This window comes from Lynx rufus, unplaced genomic scaffold (genome assembly GCF_022079265.1).
Source record: "Lynx rufus isolate CCGP_SWC_20201006 ecotype Redwood Valley unplaced genomic scaffold, mLynRuf1.p SCAF_2, whole genome shotgun sequence".
Classification (NCBI taxonomy): Eukaryota; Metazoa; Chordata; class Mammalia; order Carnivora; family Felidae; genus Lynx; species Lynx rufus.
The window spans coordinates 6,577,189-6,593,744 of NW_025814834.1; the positions used below are offsets into that span (position 1 = coordinate 6,577,189).

A 16,556-nucleotide genomic window follows, 5' to 3' on the forward strand; every position below is an offset into this window, starting at 1 on the left:
TGCAGAGCCCGCTTCAGATTTTCTGTCCCCCTCTCTCTGCCCCTCCCCGACTTGCGCTGGTTCTCTCTCTCTCTCAAAAATAAAACATTAAAAAAAATAAAAAGATGCACCTGTAGGGGACAGGGTGTGTGGTTTGGTGTAAGCAGTTCCACCTTCCGCTGGTGGGGGCGCTGTGCTGGCCTTGCTGGTGGGCGGAGAAAGATGGTGTCACCTTGCTCTCTTCCCCAGAGAGGAGAGGGGCACTCACATCTGCCACTGTTCAGGTAGTCCTCACAGACCAGCGAACAATCTCCCCTTCTGTGTCCCAGGTTTCTGTCAGATCCGCGCTCTCAACCCTTCTGTGCCCAGGCCGTCAACACACAGCCTTTGGTTTATCTCTTGTGGTTATCTTTGGCACGCAGCTAGGATTCGGAACTCCAAATTTTAAAGGACCCTGCACACGCCGGATCCACTCCGCTTCAGGGAGCCTCGCATTCTTGCAGCGCTGCGCCTGGTGCCGGCCTGTCCCAGAAAAGCAGTCGCATGACCGAGCAGGTGCCTGGAGTTTATGGTGAAGCACAGCAAAAAGCTGCGGCCAGGTTATCCACCCTCTGTTTGCACCTTTGTCCCCTGGTGCTGAACGGCTGCTCAAAGGCACCAGCCAGGTCTTTTGTCCTTGAAGAGGCAATATATTCTCTTCCTAATGCACTCCAGGAAATGGAACGTTCTCTCCCAGTATAACCTGGGGCATCCCCACACTCCACTGTCCTCTCCCAGGCCTTTGCCCTCCTCCTCCCCAGGAGCACAGCTGCCCACCGAGATCAACTCCTGTGAATGCTGTAGACTTTGATAACCTCCAACTTTGAGTTCCACTCTGCAGAAACTGGTGATATAGTCCATTCCTCCTGATTCCCCAGTCACTGGGTTTGGAGGAGTGCTTTTCTTGCACGAACCCCATGAGGTGTCTCTAACCCCTCTCCCTTTCCTCTCCGCAAAAAGGGCTTCCTCCCTTCCATGCACCACAGCTCTTCTGTCCCCTAATTCATGTCACTGCACCTGCACCTGCCACATTTTCTCCCTCAAGATGTGCAGAATGTTCTCTTAATCCTCCAATTGATTTTCTAGGTGTGAATTCAGAATCATTTGATGTTGATCTAGCTGTTTTCGAGGAACAAGGCAAGGCCAGGATCCCCCTACTACTCCACCATCTTAACTCCCCCCCCCCACCCCAGGTTTTCCTTTAAAACAATTGGGTAAGGGCCCCTGGGTGGCTTAATTAAGCTTCCAACCTCTGCTTAGGTCATGATCTCATGGTTCGTGGGTTTGAGCCCCACGTCGGGCTCTGTGCTGACAGCTCAGAGGCTGGAGGCTGCTTCAGGTTCTGTGTTTCCTTCTCTCTGACCCCCCCCCCCCACTTGTGCTCTGTCTCTCTCCCTCTCTCAAAAATAAATATTAAAAATTTTTAAGAAAACAAAAAACAAAAAATAATTGGGTCAGTGTCTCGGTATTTTACTCTTGAGTATGATATTGTGCAGATTTTTTAAAAATATAAATACCCTGGGGCACCTGGGTGGCTCAGTCGGTTGGGTGTCTGCCTTCAGCTCAGGTCATAATCTCATAGTTTGTGAGTTCAAGCCCCACATTGGGTTCTGCTTTGCGCACAGAGCGCCCTTTAGATCTTCTCTCCCCCTCTCCCTCTCCCCTTTCCTCCCTCCCTCCCTCCCTCCCTCTCTCCCTTCCTTTTCCTCTCTCTCTCTCTCTCTCTCTCTCTCTCTGTCGAAAATAAACAGAATACTTAAAAGAAAAATATAAATACCTTTTGTAATTTTGAGGGAGTTAGCTTTTAATTCATAGTTGATCATTTCATCTTGAGTAGAGGTTGGATTTTATCAAATGTTGACTCAGTTTTGTGGGTTTTTTTTGTCTTGTACATACACCTTTTTTTCTGTTAATGTGATGAATTCCATTGATTGACCTTTTTAATGTTAAACAAATCTTATATTTCTGAGAATAATCCCACTTGGTCATGATACTCTCTATATTGCTGTCTTCATTTAGCTCATATTCGGGATTCTCGTGTCTGCATTTTATGATACGAGTCTTGATTTTCTTTTTTTGTAAAGTCTTTGTCAGATTTTAGTATCAAGGTTATATAGGACTCAGAAGTTGGAAAATACTCCTTTTTTTATATTTTTGGAGGAATTCTCTCAGATTGATAATTTTTTTCTTAAATGTTTGATGAAGCTATTGAGACCTGAAATTGTATTTTATTTAATTCCAGTGTAAGTAACATACGGTGTTAATATTAGTTTCAGCTGTGCAATATAGTGATTCAACAGTTCCCTGTATTCTCAGTGTTCTTCATAAGTACACTCTTAATCCCCTTCACCTGTTTCACCCATCCCCCCCAGCCACCTCCCCTCTGGTAACCACCAGTTTGTTCACTCTCATTAAGAGTCTGTTTCGGGGCGCCTGGGTGGCGCAGTCGGTTGAGCGTCCGACTTCAGCCAGGTCACGATCTCGCGGTCCGTGAGTTCGAGCCCCGCGTCGGGCTCTGGGCTGATGGCTCAGAGCCTGGAGCCTGTTTCCGATTCTGTGTCTCCCTCTCTCTCTGCCCCTCCCCCGTTCATGCTCTGTCTCTCTCTGTCCCAAAGATAAATAAACGTTGAAAAAAAAAAATTTAAAAAAAAAAAAAAAAAAAAAGAGTCTGTTTCTTGGTTTGTCTCTTTTTTTCCTTTGCTCATTTCTTCTGTTTTTTGTTTTCTTTTGTTTCTTCAATTCCACATGAGTGAAATCATATGGTTTTTGTCTTTGACTGACTGACTTCACCTAGCATAATAGCCTCTAGCTCCATCCATGTTGTTGCAAAGGCAAGATTTCATTTGAATAATATTCCGTTGTATATAAGTACCACATCTTTATCCATTCATCTATTAATGGAGACACTTGGCTGCTACCATAGTTTGGCTCTTGTAAATAACGCTGCAGTAAATACAGGGGTGCCTATATCCCTTTGAATTAGTGTTTTCTTATTCTTTGGGTAAATACCCAGTAGCGTGATTACTGGATCGTAGGGTAGATCTGTTTTTAACTTTGTGAAGAACCTCCATGCTGTCTTCCACAGTGGCTGTGCCAGTTTGAGCTCCCACCAACAGTTTACGAGGATTCCTTTTTCTCCACATCCTCGCCAACACTTGAGATTTTGATTTTAGCCATTCTGACAGGTATGAGGTGATATCTCATTGTGGTTTTGATTTGCATTTCCCTGATGATGAGTGATGTTAAGCATCTTTTCATGCATCTATTGGCCATTTGTATGTTTTTGGAGAAATGTCTGTTCATGTCTTCTGTCCATTTTTAATTGGATTATTTGGTGGGGTTTTTTGGTGTTTGCATTATATAGTTTTTTAATATATTTTGGATATTAACCCTTTATCAGAGATATGTCAGTTGCAAATATCTTCTCCCATTCGGTAGGTTGTCTTTTAGTTTTGTTGGTTTTCTTTGCTGTGCAGAAGCCTTTTATTTTGATGTAGTCCCAATAGTTGATTTTTGCTTTTGTTTCCCTTGCCTCAGGAGACATACCTAGAAGGATGTTGCTACAACCAGTGTCAGAGAAATTACTGCCTGTGCTCTTTTCTACGATTTTTATGATTTCAGGTCTTACATTTAGGTCCTTAATCCATTTTATTTTTGTGTATGGTTTAAGAAAGTGGTCCAGGTTCATTCATCTGCATGTGGCTATTCAGTTTTCCCAGTACCATTTGTTAAAGAGACTTTTTCCCATTGCATATTCTTGCCTCCTTTGTCAAAGATTAATTGGCCATATAATTGTGGTTTTACATCTGGGCTTTCTGTTCTGTTGAGACCTGAAATTTTTTTGGAGTAAGGTTTTTTAATTATAGTTTAAATTTGTTTTATTGTAGAGTTCTTTAGATTTTCTCTTCTTGCATTATTTTGGAAAATTTTGTTGTTTAAGGAGTTTGTTCCTTTATCTGTGATGTCAAATTTATTAGCATAAAATTATTCACAATATTTTGTGTTTTCTGTAGTGTCTATAGAACCTGAAGTTGTTTCTTTTTTTTCATTCCTAATATTAGTAATTTGTATTTTCTCACTTTTTTCCATCAGTCTTGCTTGGGGTTTATCAGGTTTATTAAACTTTTTCAAAAACTTTTGCCTCTTTTGATTTTCTCTATGGATCATCTCTTTTCTATTTCATTGATTTCTGCTCTTGTTTTTAATTATTTCCTTCCTTTTTCCTCTGGGATTTAATTTAATCAACTTTTTTCTAGTTTGCTGGGTTGGTATCTGAGTTGCTTTTAACCTTCCTTTTTTAAAATGTTTGTTTACTTATTTACTTTGAGAGAGTGAGTGAGTATGAGCAGGGGAGGGGCACAGAGAGAGAGAGAGAGAGAGAGAGAATCCCAAGCAGGATCTGCACTGCCAGCATAGAGCATGGAGCACAACTTGGGGCTCAAACCCATGAACCCATGAGAGCATGACCCAAGCCGAAATCAAGAGTTGGACACTCAACCGACTGAGCCACCCAGGCGCCCTTAAACCTTCCTTTTAATAGATGCTTTTTAAAGCTGTCAATTTCCTTCTCAGCACTAATTTAGCTGCAGCCAAATCTGACATGTTTTCATTATCATTCTGTTCAAAATATTTTGTAATCTCCCTTGTGGTGTGTGTGTGTGTGTGTGTGTGTGTGTGTGTAAATGTGTTGCCTAATTTCCAGATATTTGGGGATTTCTTTTTATCTTTTTGTCATATCCATAAATTGATTTCTAGTTAATTCCATTGTACTCTTGAGAACATGCTAACCCTGATTTTAATTCTTTTGAATTTATTGAGATTTGTTCCACACCTCAGAATATGGTCTGTGTTGCTGAATATTCAGAATTTACCATAAAAGTTATTTTCTGCAGTTGCTGGATATATTTTGTAAATGTCAACTGTGTCACATTGGTTGATAGTGTTCTGTTTTCTTCTCTGTCCTTACTAATTTTTCTGTCTTTTGGTTGTGTCTTTTGGTTTAAATATCCAGCTACAATGGTGGATTTCTCCCTCCCCCTTTTACTTTGGACAACTTTACTTCATGTACCCTGAAGTGATACCATTAGCTGCTTACACATTTTGAATTTTTATGGCCTCCTGACATACAGTGCCCTTCCTTTATCTCTGCTAATATTCCTTGCCTTGAAATTTACCTTGTCTAGTATTGATGTAACCTTGCAAGCTTTTTTATATAAGTGTGTCTCTTGCAGTGTGAAGTTGGCTCTTTTTTATTTGGGATAATTGTGATTTTTAAGTAATCTCTCCTTTTATTTAAAGCATAATTTGTTAGCATAAAGTTGTTTGAAATATTGCCGTGTTACCTTCTTACTGTCCATAGGATCGGATGTTCCCTGGTTCATTTCTGATCTTGATAATTTGGGTGTTTCGGCTTTCTTTTTCATCAGTCTTGCTAGGGGTTCATCACATCTATTAAACTCTTTAAGAAAGTAACTTTGTATGTGTTGATTCTTCTATGCTGTTTGTTTTCTATCAAATAATAGTTTGATAAGTTTCTTTTAATTAGAATGTGTAGTCCATTTGGTTTTAATGCATTAATATGGTTGAGTTTGAATTTACCATCGAGGTATTTGGTTTTTATTTGCCACCTGTTTTTTTCTCCTTCTTACTTACCTTTTAGATTAATCAGCTGGTTTTTAGTGTTTCATCTTTATCTCCTCTGTTGGCTAATAGCTGTATTTCTGTAGTTTTTTTTATTCTAGGGATCATATTATACGTAAGTCCGTATTACCAATTACAGATTCATCGCACACCACTTCATGAACAGTGTAACATGCTCACAGTGGTGTAATTGCATTTCTGCTACTGTCTTATGTTTTACCATTACAGGTAAACTCCACTCTATGTTATTTATTTTTATTATTATTAAATTTTGCTTTAAACACTCAGGCAGCTTTTTTTTTAATGTTTATTTTTTTGAGAAAGAGACAGAGCACGAATGGGGGAGGGGCAGAGAGCGAGGGAGACACAGAATCCAAAGCAAGTTCCAGGCTCTGAGCTATCAGCACAGAGCCCGAGGTGGGACTCAAACTCAAGCACTGTGAGATCGAGACCTGAGCTGAAGTCGGAGGCCTAAGTGACTGAGCCACCCAGGCTCCCCAAGCAACTTTTTAAAAAACTGAATGAAAAAATCGTGTTTTATGCTTATCCATTCTGTTGTTCACTGGTTCTTGCACATTCAGCCATGCATCTGGTATCACTGCCCTGGAATGTAATAGAACTTCAAGTCTTTTGAGAATGTCCCTCTTCGAGTCTTGGTGAAAATATTCTCGGCTCGTTTGATTGAAATTGCTATTTTGTCTTCAGTTTTTTTAAGGGATATTTTTGCAGGATATAAAATTCTGGTTTTATAGGTTTTGGTTTTTATTTTTTCCTTTCAGTACCTTAAAGATGACACTCCATTATGTTTTGGCTTCCATTATTTTGGTTCCGTGACTTGAACGTAATGTGTCCTTTTCTCTGCCAGCTTTTAAGATTTTTTTTCTCTTTCTTTGATTTTTAGCAGTTTATTTTTTTTTTGTTTTTGTTATTTTTAAAATTTATTTTGAGAGAGACAAAGTGTGAGTTGGAGAGGGGCAGAGAGAAGGGAGAGAAAATCCCAAGCAGGCTTCACACTGTCAGGGCAGTGTTTTATGGCTAAGCTGAAACCAAGAGTTGGCCCTTACCGACTGGGCCTCCCAGGCCCCCCATGGTTTTAGCAGTTTAACAATAATGTATCTCAGTATGGTATTCTTTGTGTTAATTGCTTTGTATTTGCTAAGTTTTTTGTATCTGTAACTTAAAGTCTTTCTTCAGTTTTGGCCACTGTCTTCTTAATTTATCGTCTGCCCCATTATCTCTCTTCTCCTTCTGGGACTACAGTTACATATGTATTAGAACATTCTGGATTTCCTCACAGATGTTAGATAACTGGGTTTTTTTTTTTCTTTTTCTGAAAATTTTTACCTCTCCTTCAATTTGGATAATTTACATTGCTTCATCTTCAAGGTCATTGGTTCTCCTGCTATATTTAGTCTTCCATTAAGCCCAGCTAGTGAACTTTTTGTTTAGATACTGTATTTTTCAGCTTTAGAATTTCCACTTAGCTGTAATGGAGAGTGTCCGTTTCTCCACTGAAACTCCCTATCTGAACCCACTCTGTTCATCCTTTCTTATAAATTAAATACATTTTTGAAAGTCTAATTGGCTTTATTAAGCTATATAAATTAAGTATTTGTAATAATTTCTCGGTATCATAATGTCTGGATCGTTTCTGGGTCTATTTGTATTAACTTTTTTTTTCTCTTGTGAATTGACCGTGTCATCTCTTGATTATGAAAAACACTGTCCTGTTTGCATGTCATTTAATCTTATATTGCCTATGGGTGCTGTTCTCTAAAGAGTTTCACAGTATGTCATACCAGGCTGTTAAATTACCTTTGAATCGTCTTGATCCTCTGGTAGCTTCGTTTTACAGTTTGTATGGTGGGCCTATTGCAGTGTTGCTATTAGTCCTGAGACATGCCTGGTCCTCCCTCTTAAGACAGAGGTTGCCAGGATATGGCCACTGCCTGTTTTTGTACAGCCCTGAGCTAAGAACTCTCTTTGCATTTTTAAATGGTTATTTTAAAAAGCTATATAGGTGCCTACATAATGTCCTCAAGTTTGCCTCTTAAGTTCACAAAGCCTAAGGTGTTTACTGTCCAACCTTTTACAAGTTTGCCAGCCCCCAGCCTAAGGCATGGCCCTTCTAGGATTTCAGTGGAAAGCCCGAGATGTTTGTCATACTCCTCTAACTTGCCAGGACCTTAGTTTCACGTTCTTCTATCCAGCAGCAGGATGCTAAAGTCTCTGCTCAGATAGAATCTGCCAGCTGTTGCTTCCTGTGGGGTTTTGTGCATCTTGGATTGTGCATTTACTGTTCAGGAGTCAGCCAAGGATTCTAGGGGGATTTGGAGTAGATTTGAGGCTCCTTTATACGGCTCTTTCACTTTCTAGCCTCTCTGGCATGTTCAAATTCTGTTTCCTTGGCTCAGTAAGACTCCTGCCCTTTGCTTGAACCCCTCTACCGCTACAAACTGGGAAGCAGTGGGTTAATGTAAAACTCATCGAGTTTGCTTCCCTTTGAAGGATTATGTCCCCTGTTTTATGCCTGTTTTTGGTTACTCTCCAAACATTTGTTTTCATTATTTTGTCTAGAGTTTATCATTTCTTTTTTTTTTTTTTTTTTTTTTATTTATTTTTGGGACAGAGAGAGACAGAGCATGAACGGGGGAGGGGCAGAGAGAGAGGGAGACACAGAATCGGAAACAGGCTCCAGGCTCTGAGCCATCAGCCCAGAGCCTGACGCAGGGCTCGAACTCACGGACCGCGAGATCGTGACCTGGCTGAAGTCGGACGCTTAACCGACTGCGCCACCCAGGCGCCCCGAGAGTTTATCATTTCTTATCAGGAAAGTTAGTCCAATAAAAGTTCTCTGCTGTTACTGGGACCAGATTGTGCCAAGTTTGAGGCTTAAAAGAATTAATCCTCAATTATTAAACAAAGAAAAAAATGGCTAACCAGAAAGTTCATTACTCAAAGTTTTCAAACTGTTATTTGATTGTATCTAAACAAATTAGCTACAAAACTATTTTACTATCTTTTATACACAGTGTTAACAATACTGTCTGGGTCATATACTCATTCCCTTCTGTTGGTGGTACCATCCTACTTTGATGAGAGAGTTGGCACTGCTGCACATTCATTCTTTCCAAGTGGAAAATGAGAGAGTCACCTTTCCATATTGACTGATGGACTAAGCAGATGTTGTGCATACCTCCCAGGTGGTTTCCTGCATAAAGTAACTTTGTGCTGTGAGGCAAGAAGATGCAAGGCCACACAGCAATCAGGGAGTGAGAAGGGACAAGAGTAGGGCTGAAAGAGGGGATAGGCAACGAGGAAAGAATGGTTTTTTCTTTCTAACCCTTTAGCGAGAATTTGATTAATAGTTTTTAGGATTAAGACTTAAGCCTTCTGTGCTTTGATTTCCTGAGCTAACCTGTCAGCTTCCTGGACAGACAACATTTCAATTTAGTCCATGTTAAATGAGAATTTCAGCTTATGATTATTACTTTATTCCTTTATTACTTTATTCCTTTATTACTCAGACAGAGTTTGTCTGAGTCACTAGTTTTGAAATTCTCTTCCGTAACGTTTCACTGTTGTGATTGCCTTTGTTTTATGCTCTGTTTATACTCTGTTTGAAACATCTCAAAAGTGTTTGTTCTGCCTAATCTATTTTAGTAAAGTACTTTTCAAAACTAGTGTTATTGAGGTATAATTAAAGTATTTTTTGGCTTGTGGCACGGCAGCTTTCTCCCTTGATGTGACTATTACACTGTTTAACACTGTTTAAAGGAGAGCACTCTGATTGTTATTAAATGTCTCATCAGGACTCAAACGGATTTTTTTTTTTTCCCTTCTTAGCTGAGTAGGCCAAAAATAAAGGTGAAGTTCAAATATTTAGTCACAGAAAGGAAGATGTAGTTTTTTATTTAAAAAAAATTTTTTTTATTAACCTTAGTATTTGTTTTTTGTCTCTCTGTAGTTCTTACAGCTTCATTCTCAGATATTTCTGCTCAGTTCAGATGAAAGTACAGTTAGTCTCTTGAAGAATGGTTCTCTCCAGGCTGAGTCCGATTTCCAAAAGAAGGATCAACACCTTTTCCAGATGCATACTTCAGAATCCCCAGGATTAAATGATAGAAACTCCTGTCCCCACTGGTTTGATATAAATGATTCCAAAGTCCAACCAATCAAGGAAAAAGATATTGAACAGCAGTTTCAGGGTAAAGAAAGTGCCTACATGTTGTTTTATCGGAAATCCCAGTTGCAGAGACCCCCTGAAGGTATGGAAAGAAAAATGTTCTATTTGTTTAAGTTGATGACGTTAGGTGATAAATATTTAATGCTGTTTGAATTTTTACCCTTTTAAAAGAAAGTTTACTCTTGGGCACCTGGGTGGCTCATCGGTTAAGCATCTGACTCTTGGTTTCAGCTCAGGTCCTAATCTCACGGTTTCGTGAGTACGAGTCCCACATGGGCTCTGCAATGACAGCAAGGAGGGATTCTCCCTCTCCCTCTCTCTCTGCCCCTCCCCCACTCATGCTGTCTCTGTCTCTCAAAATAAATCAATAAACTTAAAAAGTTTACTCTTGGAACATTTTTAAATATTTTCAAGATTAACAGGAGGAAACGCATTATGCAAAAGATATCTAACCGTCATTTTATAATTATATATTTCTATTTATTTTTTCTCCTTTAATAATATGAGGCCATAGTTAGTATTTCAAAATCGGGTGCTTGGATCACATAATGGGTTCTTGTTGTGTGGACCGACTTGCTTGTGATTGCCCTATGCTTAGGCTTGGCTGTGTCGTTTGGCCATGTGTTTGTTGCCTTTGAGTTGTAAGGGGCCCTAGTCTTGTTTTCATATGTCCCCTTTTCTTTTTTCCTTTCCCTCAAGATAATTAATGTAGTCTCTGAGCAATTGAAGTATCTTCAAAACATTCTTTGTTAAACCTTCTAAGACAGCTCATAAGACAGGGAGGTTAAACACTGAGACCCACAGTGATACATTATTTTAAAGTGTTTATTTGGGGGGGTAGGCAGAGAGAGAGAGAATCTAGTGCTCTGTCAACATAGGGCCTGACGTGGGGCTCAGTCCCACAAACCGGCAGATCGTGACCTGAGCCAAAATCAAGAGCTGGACACTTAACCGACTGAGCCACCCAGGCACCCCCACAGTGATACATTTTTAATTGAAAGCACTAACATGAATCAAAGTGTGTAGACTTTGGTCACTTCCCAAAGTCCACTCAAAAGTAAAAATCCTAACCAGGGAAGTTCCTTGGATTGAGGCAAATCTGTGGTTGCAAATGAGGACACTGTTCTTAGAGAATGAAAATAGTAATCGTTTTTATAAAGAACAAGAAGAGAGCAGTTACTAATTTGCACATGAGTCAAAGGAAATAAAATTTCTGGATCTAAAACTGTTACACAGTTATTCTGTTTAACCAGAAATTCTAGGCTTTATTTTTTTGAAGGGGGAAAAAATACGGTAATGGTTCTGATAAAAATACTGTGAAGGCAAAATTCACAGTTCTAGAAATATATATTAACAACAAAAAAGAACGTGTTCAGATGGAGTATTTCTTTTTCCCCAAATTGAATTTTAGTATGTGTATGATTTGACTAGGTACTAAATGATAGTTTTCTAGTTAGCTTATAAATTGAATAAAGATCTGGCTGAAATCTTAATGGACTTCTGGGGGGAATAAAGGGATGGAACATGGCAAAATGATTCTAAATTCACCTAGAGAGGTGAGTTAATGGAAACTGACGCGGGACCTACTGAAGGGAATTCACTCCATCAGTAAAAACCTGTTTGTAAAAGCTCTAGCAGTTCAGACAGCACAGTGCTTAATGTGGAGAGGTGGGCAGATCACTGGAGTAGAGCTAGCCCAGATACCCGTCTAGGGTTTTTAAGGTTTTAACCTGTGGTAAGGTAACTTTTCAGCTAAATGGGAGGAAAGGGAAATCACTCAAGAAATAGAGCTGGAAGTAAGCTACTAATCACTTGAATTAGCAGTCAGTGTAATCAAGTGACTGTATTCGTCGCTTGAATGAAATTCGAGTTCCTTTAATGTTTTTGTTAAAAGGGAACCTTAAAATGTATAAGCATATTTTCTTTTTCTTTCTTTAATTTTTTCAATGCTCATTTATTTTTGAGAAAGCAATAGAGTGCAAGTGGGGGAGGGGCACAGAGAGAGAGAGAGAGAGAGAGAGAGAGAGAGAGAAAGAGACAGAACCCAAAGCAGGCTCCATGCTCTGGGCTGTCTGCACTGAGCCTGATGTGGGGCTTGAACTCGTGAAACGTGAGATCCTGACCTGAGCCGAAGTTGGTCACTTAACTGACTGAGCCACCCAGGCGCCTCATATATTTTCTGATCTTAAGGTAGAGAAGACCTTTCTAAGCTTAAAAGGAAAAAAAGAAAATTTAAGGAAAAATGTTACAAACATTTAATAATCTAAAAGGCAAATGACAAGCCCTGTGGGAAACAGGAAAATATATGACATTTATTTCCAGTCTGCAGAGTGCTCTCGTGTATATTCCATTGTGCTTAATAGAAAATTGGGAAAAGGATATAAATAAGCAAATGTACAAAAGAAGAAAGAAGAGCAACCAATAAAGTGAAGGAAAAAAAATTCAACCTAACTCATAATCAAAAAACAGGCATTGAAACGGCAGTGAGATGCCACTTTTTTCCTGCCAAGTAAAATGTTTCTGCTAATCTTGTTCTCGATAGTTGGCACTTCGTCTGGTTAGGTATATAAAGTAGTATAACCGATTAGGTTATGTGTATTTAAAAACCTTAAACCAGTAATTCTGCAAGTTGGTCTTGAAATAATCAGAGTTGTGTATAAATATTGATGTTCAAAGATGTCAGAGATGTTCGTTACTCCCATTATCTTATAATAATGACTAGAAATCACCCCAATGTCTAACAGAAAAGATTGGTAAGATTAATTCTGCTATTTATAGAATGGACTACTGTGCAATCATTTAAAACTTTGGAGAAACACAAATGTGAAATGAAAAAGCATGTAACAGATTTGTTAAATACAGTGCCAGTCACTTTAAATAAGCGTGTGTATGTGCGCACATGCGTGTGTGCACGTACAGACACGTTGCGCAGGTACATAGAAGAGAGACCAGAAGTATACTTAATAAATTTTAGGAGTATCTCTTGGGAATGGGATTACAGGTAATATCTATTTCTTTTATATTGGAAAAATACTTTCCAGAATTTTTGCAGTGACCAGTTACTACATTTGTTATCAGGGAGAAAATAGTGGGTGTTCTTTTTTAAAAGTGTATTTAAAGAGAATCAAAGAAATGGACTCCTTCTACTAGCTTGGCTTAAAGAGCCATGTATCTTTCATTTGTCGTAATGTTTTCGTTTTTCAGATGGAAGAGCTTAGATCCATGAGAGGTTCGTGTTCACAGAGATAGTTAGTACAAGCTTTCCTAGCTCCCAGCACTTTCTACTTTTCCCTGCTGCCAGGTGTCCAGCCACCAGAGTTCGTGTAGTCAGCCCAAGTTAATGACGTTTTTTTCACAGCTCGAGCCAATCCAAGGTACGGGGTTCCAGGTCATTTGCTGAATGAAATGGATGCGGCCAACATTGAACTGCAAAGAAAAAGGTGAGTTTGACCTACTTTTAGAGTTCGAATGGTTTTTCTGGAGAATGAGGATCTAATTTAGGTCTTAAGTATTCAATCAGAAAAATTAAAAAGGAAAAAAAAAGTCAATTAATGCCAGTGTCTGTGTAGCTGCTGAATTTTTATAGTGAGAGTATCTTCTGCTTTGAAATGATCCTTCTCTGTGACAGCGAATGCAATCATGTCACACGAATGGCCGTTGCTGAGTAGGGATGAAGCCTGGGAACACTGGAGAACTTGGTAAACACACAGTCCACTAAATGAATTGTATCCTGGCCTGTCAGGTGGTGCTCTAGGTACAAAGAGCCCGCTGTGAAAATCACCCCTCCTTATTTTAGTTGTGGAGAAGTGACACGTAGTGACAGAAGACCGAAGGTGGGTAAAAGGAAGGAATGTGGATTCTGCGAACTCTCTGGCAGAAACCACTAACGGGTTATCCCAAGCGCAGTTTGTGAGAACTTGATGATTTCCTGTTCTCTTTTGAGGTGTCAGCTTGGACCCTGAAAAACTGGATCTTTAGTTGCTCTCTGACAGGGTCAGTGGGGTATTGGGTTAGGGAAATGGATGTTCTCGTGGTCTCCACGTGGCTGGCTCATTATGTAGCAGGGATGTGTTCAGCATTTTTATCATTGACTTGAAGCTGGGGGGAAAAAAGTGGCAAATGGATTGAATGGCAAACTGCTGTCAAAGGAAATCAAGACACTAAAAATATACAACCTAGAGTAAAACATCTTAAACAGGAAAGATAACCTGCATGAATGGGTGCACATTAGCAGCGGGTGTTCAGAGCAACAGTAGCAACAACGTAATGGGTTTAGCCAGCCAGCGCTAAGCTTTTTTATGTGAGCATCAGAAAAGCTAGTGCTGTCTTTGACCACATTAATAGAATTGTGTCTGGAGAACCTGAGCAGTGGCCTCACCCAGCTCTCCCTTGGCCAGATTGCCAGGAGTGGAGTAGCCAGCACTGGCCTTAGGGGAGCCGAGCGGATTCAGAGAAAAGCAGCCAGCACCAGGCTGCAGCTGAGGACCTTCGACCTGGGGAGAGTCGACTCTGGAGGATCTTGAGATCCGCTCTGAATATTTTACGGGAGGGTCTACGGGGTCTAGTGAAAGTAAGGGTGAGACAGAAGTTTAAAAATCTGGCACTTAACGCATCATAGGAAGAGGTTTCTAGCATATTTGTAACTGTAGTCTCAGGGTTGGAAGATTCTTTTTTTTTTTTTTTTTTAATTTTTTTTTCAACGTTTTTATTTATTTTTGGGACAGACAGAGACAGAGCATGAACGGGGGAGGGGCAGAGAGAGAGGGAGACACAGAATCAGAAACAGGCTCCAGGCTCTGAGCCGTCAGCACAGAGCCCGACGCGGGGCTCGAACTCACGGACCGCGAGATCGTGACCTGGCTGAAGTCGGACGCTCAACCGACTGCGCCACCCAGGCGCCCCTAAGGGTTGGAAGATTCTGAGCGTGGATACTTTTTCAGAATAATATTGCACAGTGTGTCTTAAAATTCGTTTTCCTTGGAATTCATGGTGGCAGAGCTGAAAACTTGCTATTCATTGAGAAACTAAAACGAGTTACTTTTGGAGCATGGAGGAAAAGGACATTAGTGATAATTAGGTAGAATAGAGAACTTATTTATATTGTAAATCAAGTATTTTTGTTTGGGGATGAAACAGTGTCTGTTATAAAAACTTAGCATTTGTGTATTTTTTATGCCTCTTTAAAGGGCAGAATGTGATTCTGCAAACAATAGTTTTGAATTGCATCTGCACCTGGGCCCTCATTATCATTTCTTCAATGGGGCTCTGCACCCGACAGTCTCTCAAGCAGAAAGCATGTGGGATTTCACCTTTGATAAAAGAAAAACTTTAGGAGATCTTCGACAGTCAATACTGCAGGTAATTTAGCCCTGCTTCCTCTTACTCATTGAGACATTAAGGTCCGTCTCAAGCTGGACTCTCCTTTTCAAAAACCCTGTTTGGGAGACAACTATTTCTTTTGCAGAGCCACTTAAAATCCTACGGCTGCCACTTCATGAGGGTTGCCCCAGATGTTCTCTCTGTGTACATCTTTCAGAGAGGCTTTTCTGCATGCCAACACCCACACTGTCCTGCCAGCAGGTTTTCAGGGGGAGAATCAAGCCTGGTATATTTTATCTGGGGAGAAAGAGTATAAGACTGTCCCTTTTTTGGAAAATTATTTGTTAAAAGAGGAGAAAAAATAAAGATGAGCATGTTGCCCAAAACCAAGAGCTAAACAAACAAAAGCATCTAACACTTCTCCCTTTCCTAAGTAGCGTTTCCTAAGAGCGTTTTGTTGTTTTAAATTTTTTTTAAGAGACAAAAAATTTAAGGCAAAAGAGAAGGCCAGACAGTGCGCAAGCAGGGGAGGGGCAGAGAGAAGTGGGGAGAGAGAATCCCAAGCAGGCTCCACACTTGTCAGCACAGAGCCCGATGGGCTCAAACCCATAAACCGTGAGATCACGAACTGAGCCAAAATCAAGAGTCGGATGCTTGACAAACTGCGCCACCCAGGCGCCCTGAGAATAGCATTATTACTAAAGCTTTTCAGTGAAGGAAAATCGCTCCTGGTGTGCAGTACAAACGAACCTCGTCGTCGGTCATTTCCTCTGAGTAACCAGTCCAGGTGTGCTTTACTGAGAACAGTGCTGCTTACTTTGCTTCCAGTGCCTTCATGTAGATCATGTCCTCTGGTTCTTAATCTCACGGCAACCCAGGGTAAGCTAACTCCATATTACAGGTGAAAAAATTGTGGTTTGGGGACATCTAATGGCTTGTGTATGGTCGGCCTTCTGGTTGTGGTAGAACTAGGCCCTGGTCTCCTTACTCTTTCCTTCCTTTTAATCACACCTTTTCACCTTGTGCTACTTCCTACTCAAGGAAAAGGGAAATAGAAAATGTAGGCATTAATTTCTTGCAGGAATAAATGAATTTTCTGAAAAAATGTATCAATTCCCAGGGCACCTTGGTGGCTCAGTCTATAAGCATCTGACTCTTCAGCTCAGATCATGATCTCATGGGGCTCTGTGGCAGCGTGGAGCCTGCTTGGGATCTCTCCCTCGCTCTCTGCCCCTCCCCCACTCATGCTCCCACTCTCACTCTCTCTCAAAATAAATAAAAAAAACACTTATCAGTTCCCAAAATTACTCACTTTCTCTTGATTTTCCTCTTGTACAAAGAAAAGCAGGCCAATGTCTTTTTTAACTTTAGTGGATTTGAATGATATTTAAAT

At 40.2% G+C, this 16,556-nt stretch overlaps 1 protein-coding gene across 8 annotated transcripts in view; it reads left to right on the plus strand.

Moving 5' to 3' along the window:
• Positions 1–16,556, plus strand: part of USP40 (ubiquitin specific peptidase 40) — an 89,508-nt gene that overhangs the window by 28,698 nt on the left and 44,254 nt on the right. For all 8 annotated transcript variants that reach the window (XM_047086083.1, XM_047086084.1, XM_047086081.1 and 5 more), the window contains 3 exons: positions 9,626–9,926; positions 13,203–13,284; positions 15,031–15,202. In XM_047086083.1, the coding sequence (XP_046942039.1) occupies positions 9,626–9,926; positions 13,203–13,284; positions 15,031–15,202 (555 nt within the window). The remainder of the gene's footprint in view (positions 1–9,625; positions 9,927–13,202; positions 13,285–15,030; positions 15,203–16,556) is intronic.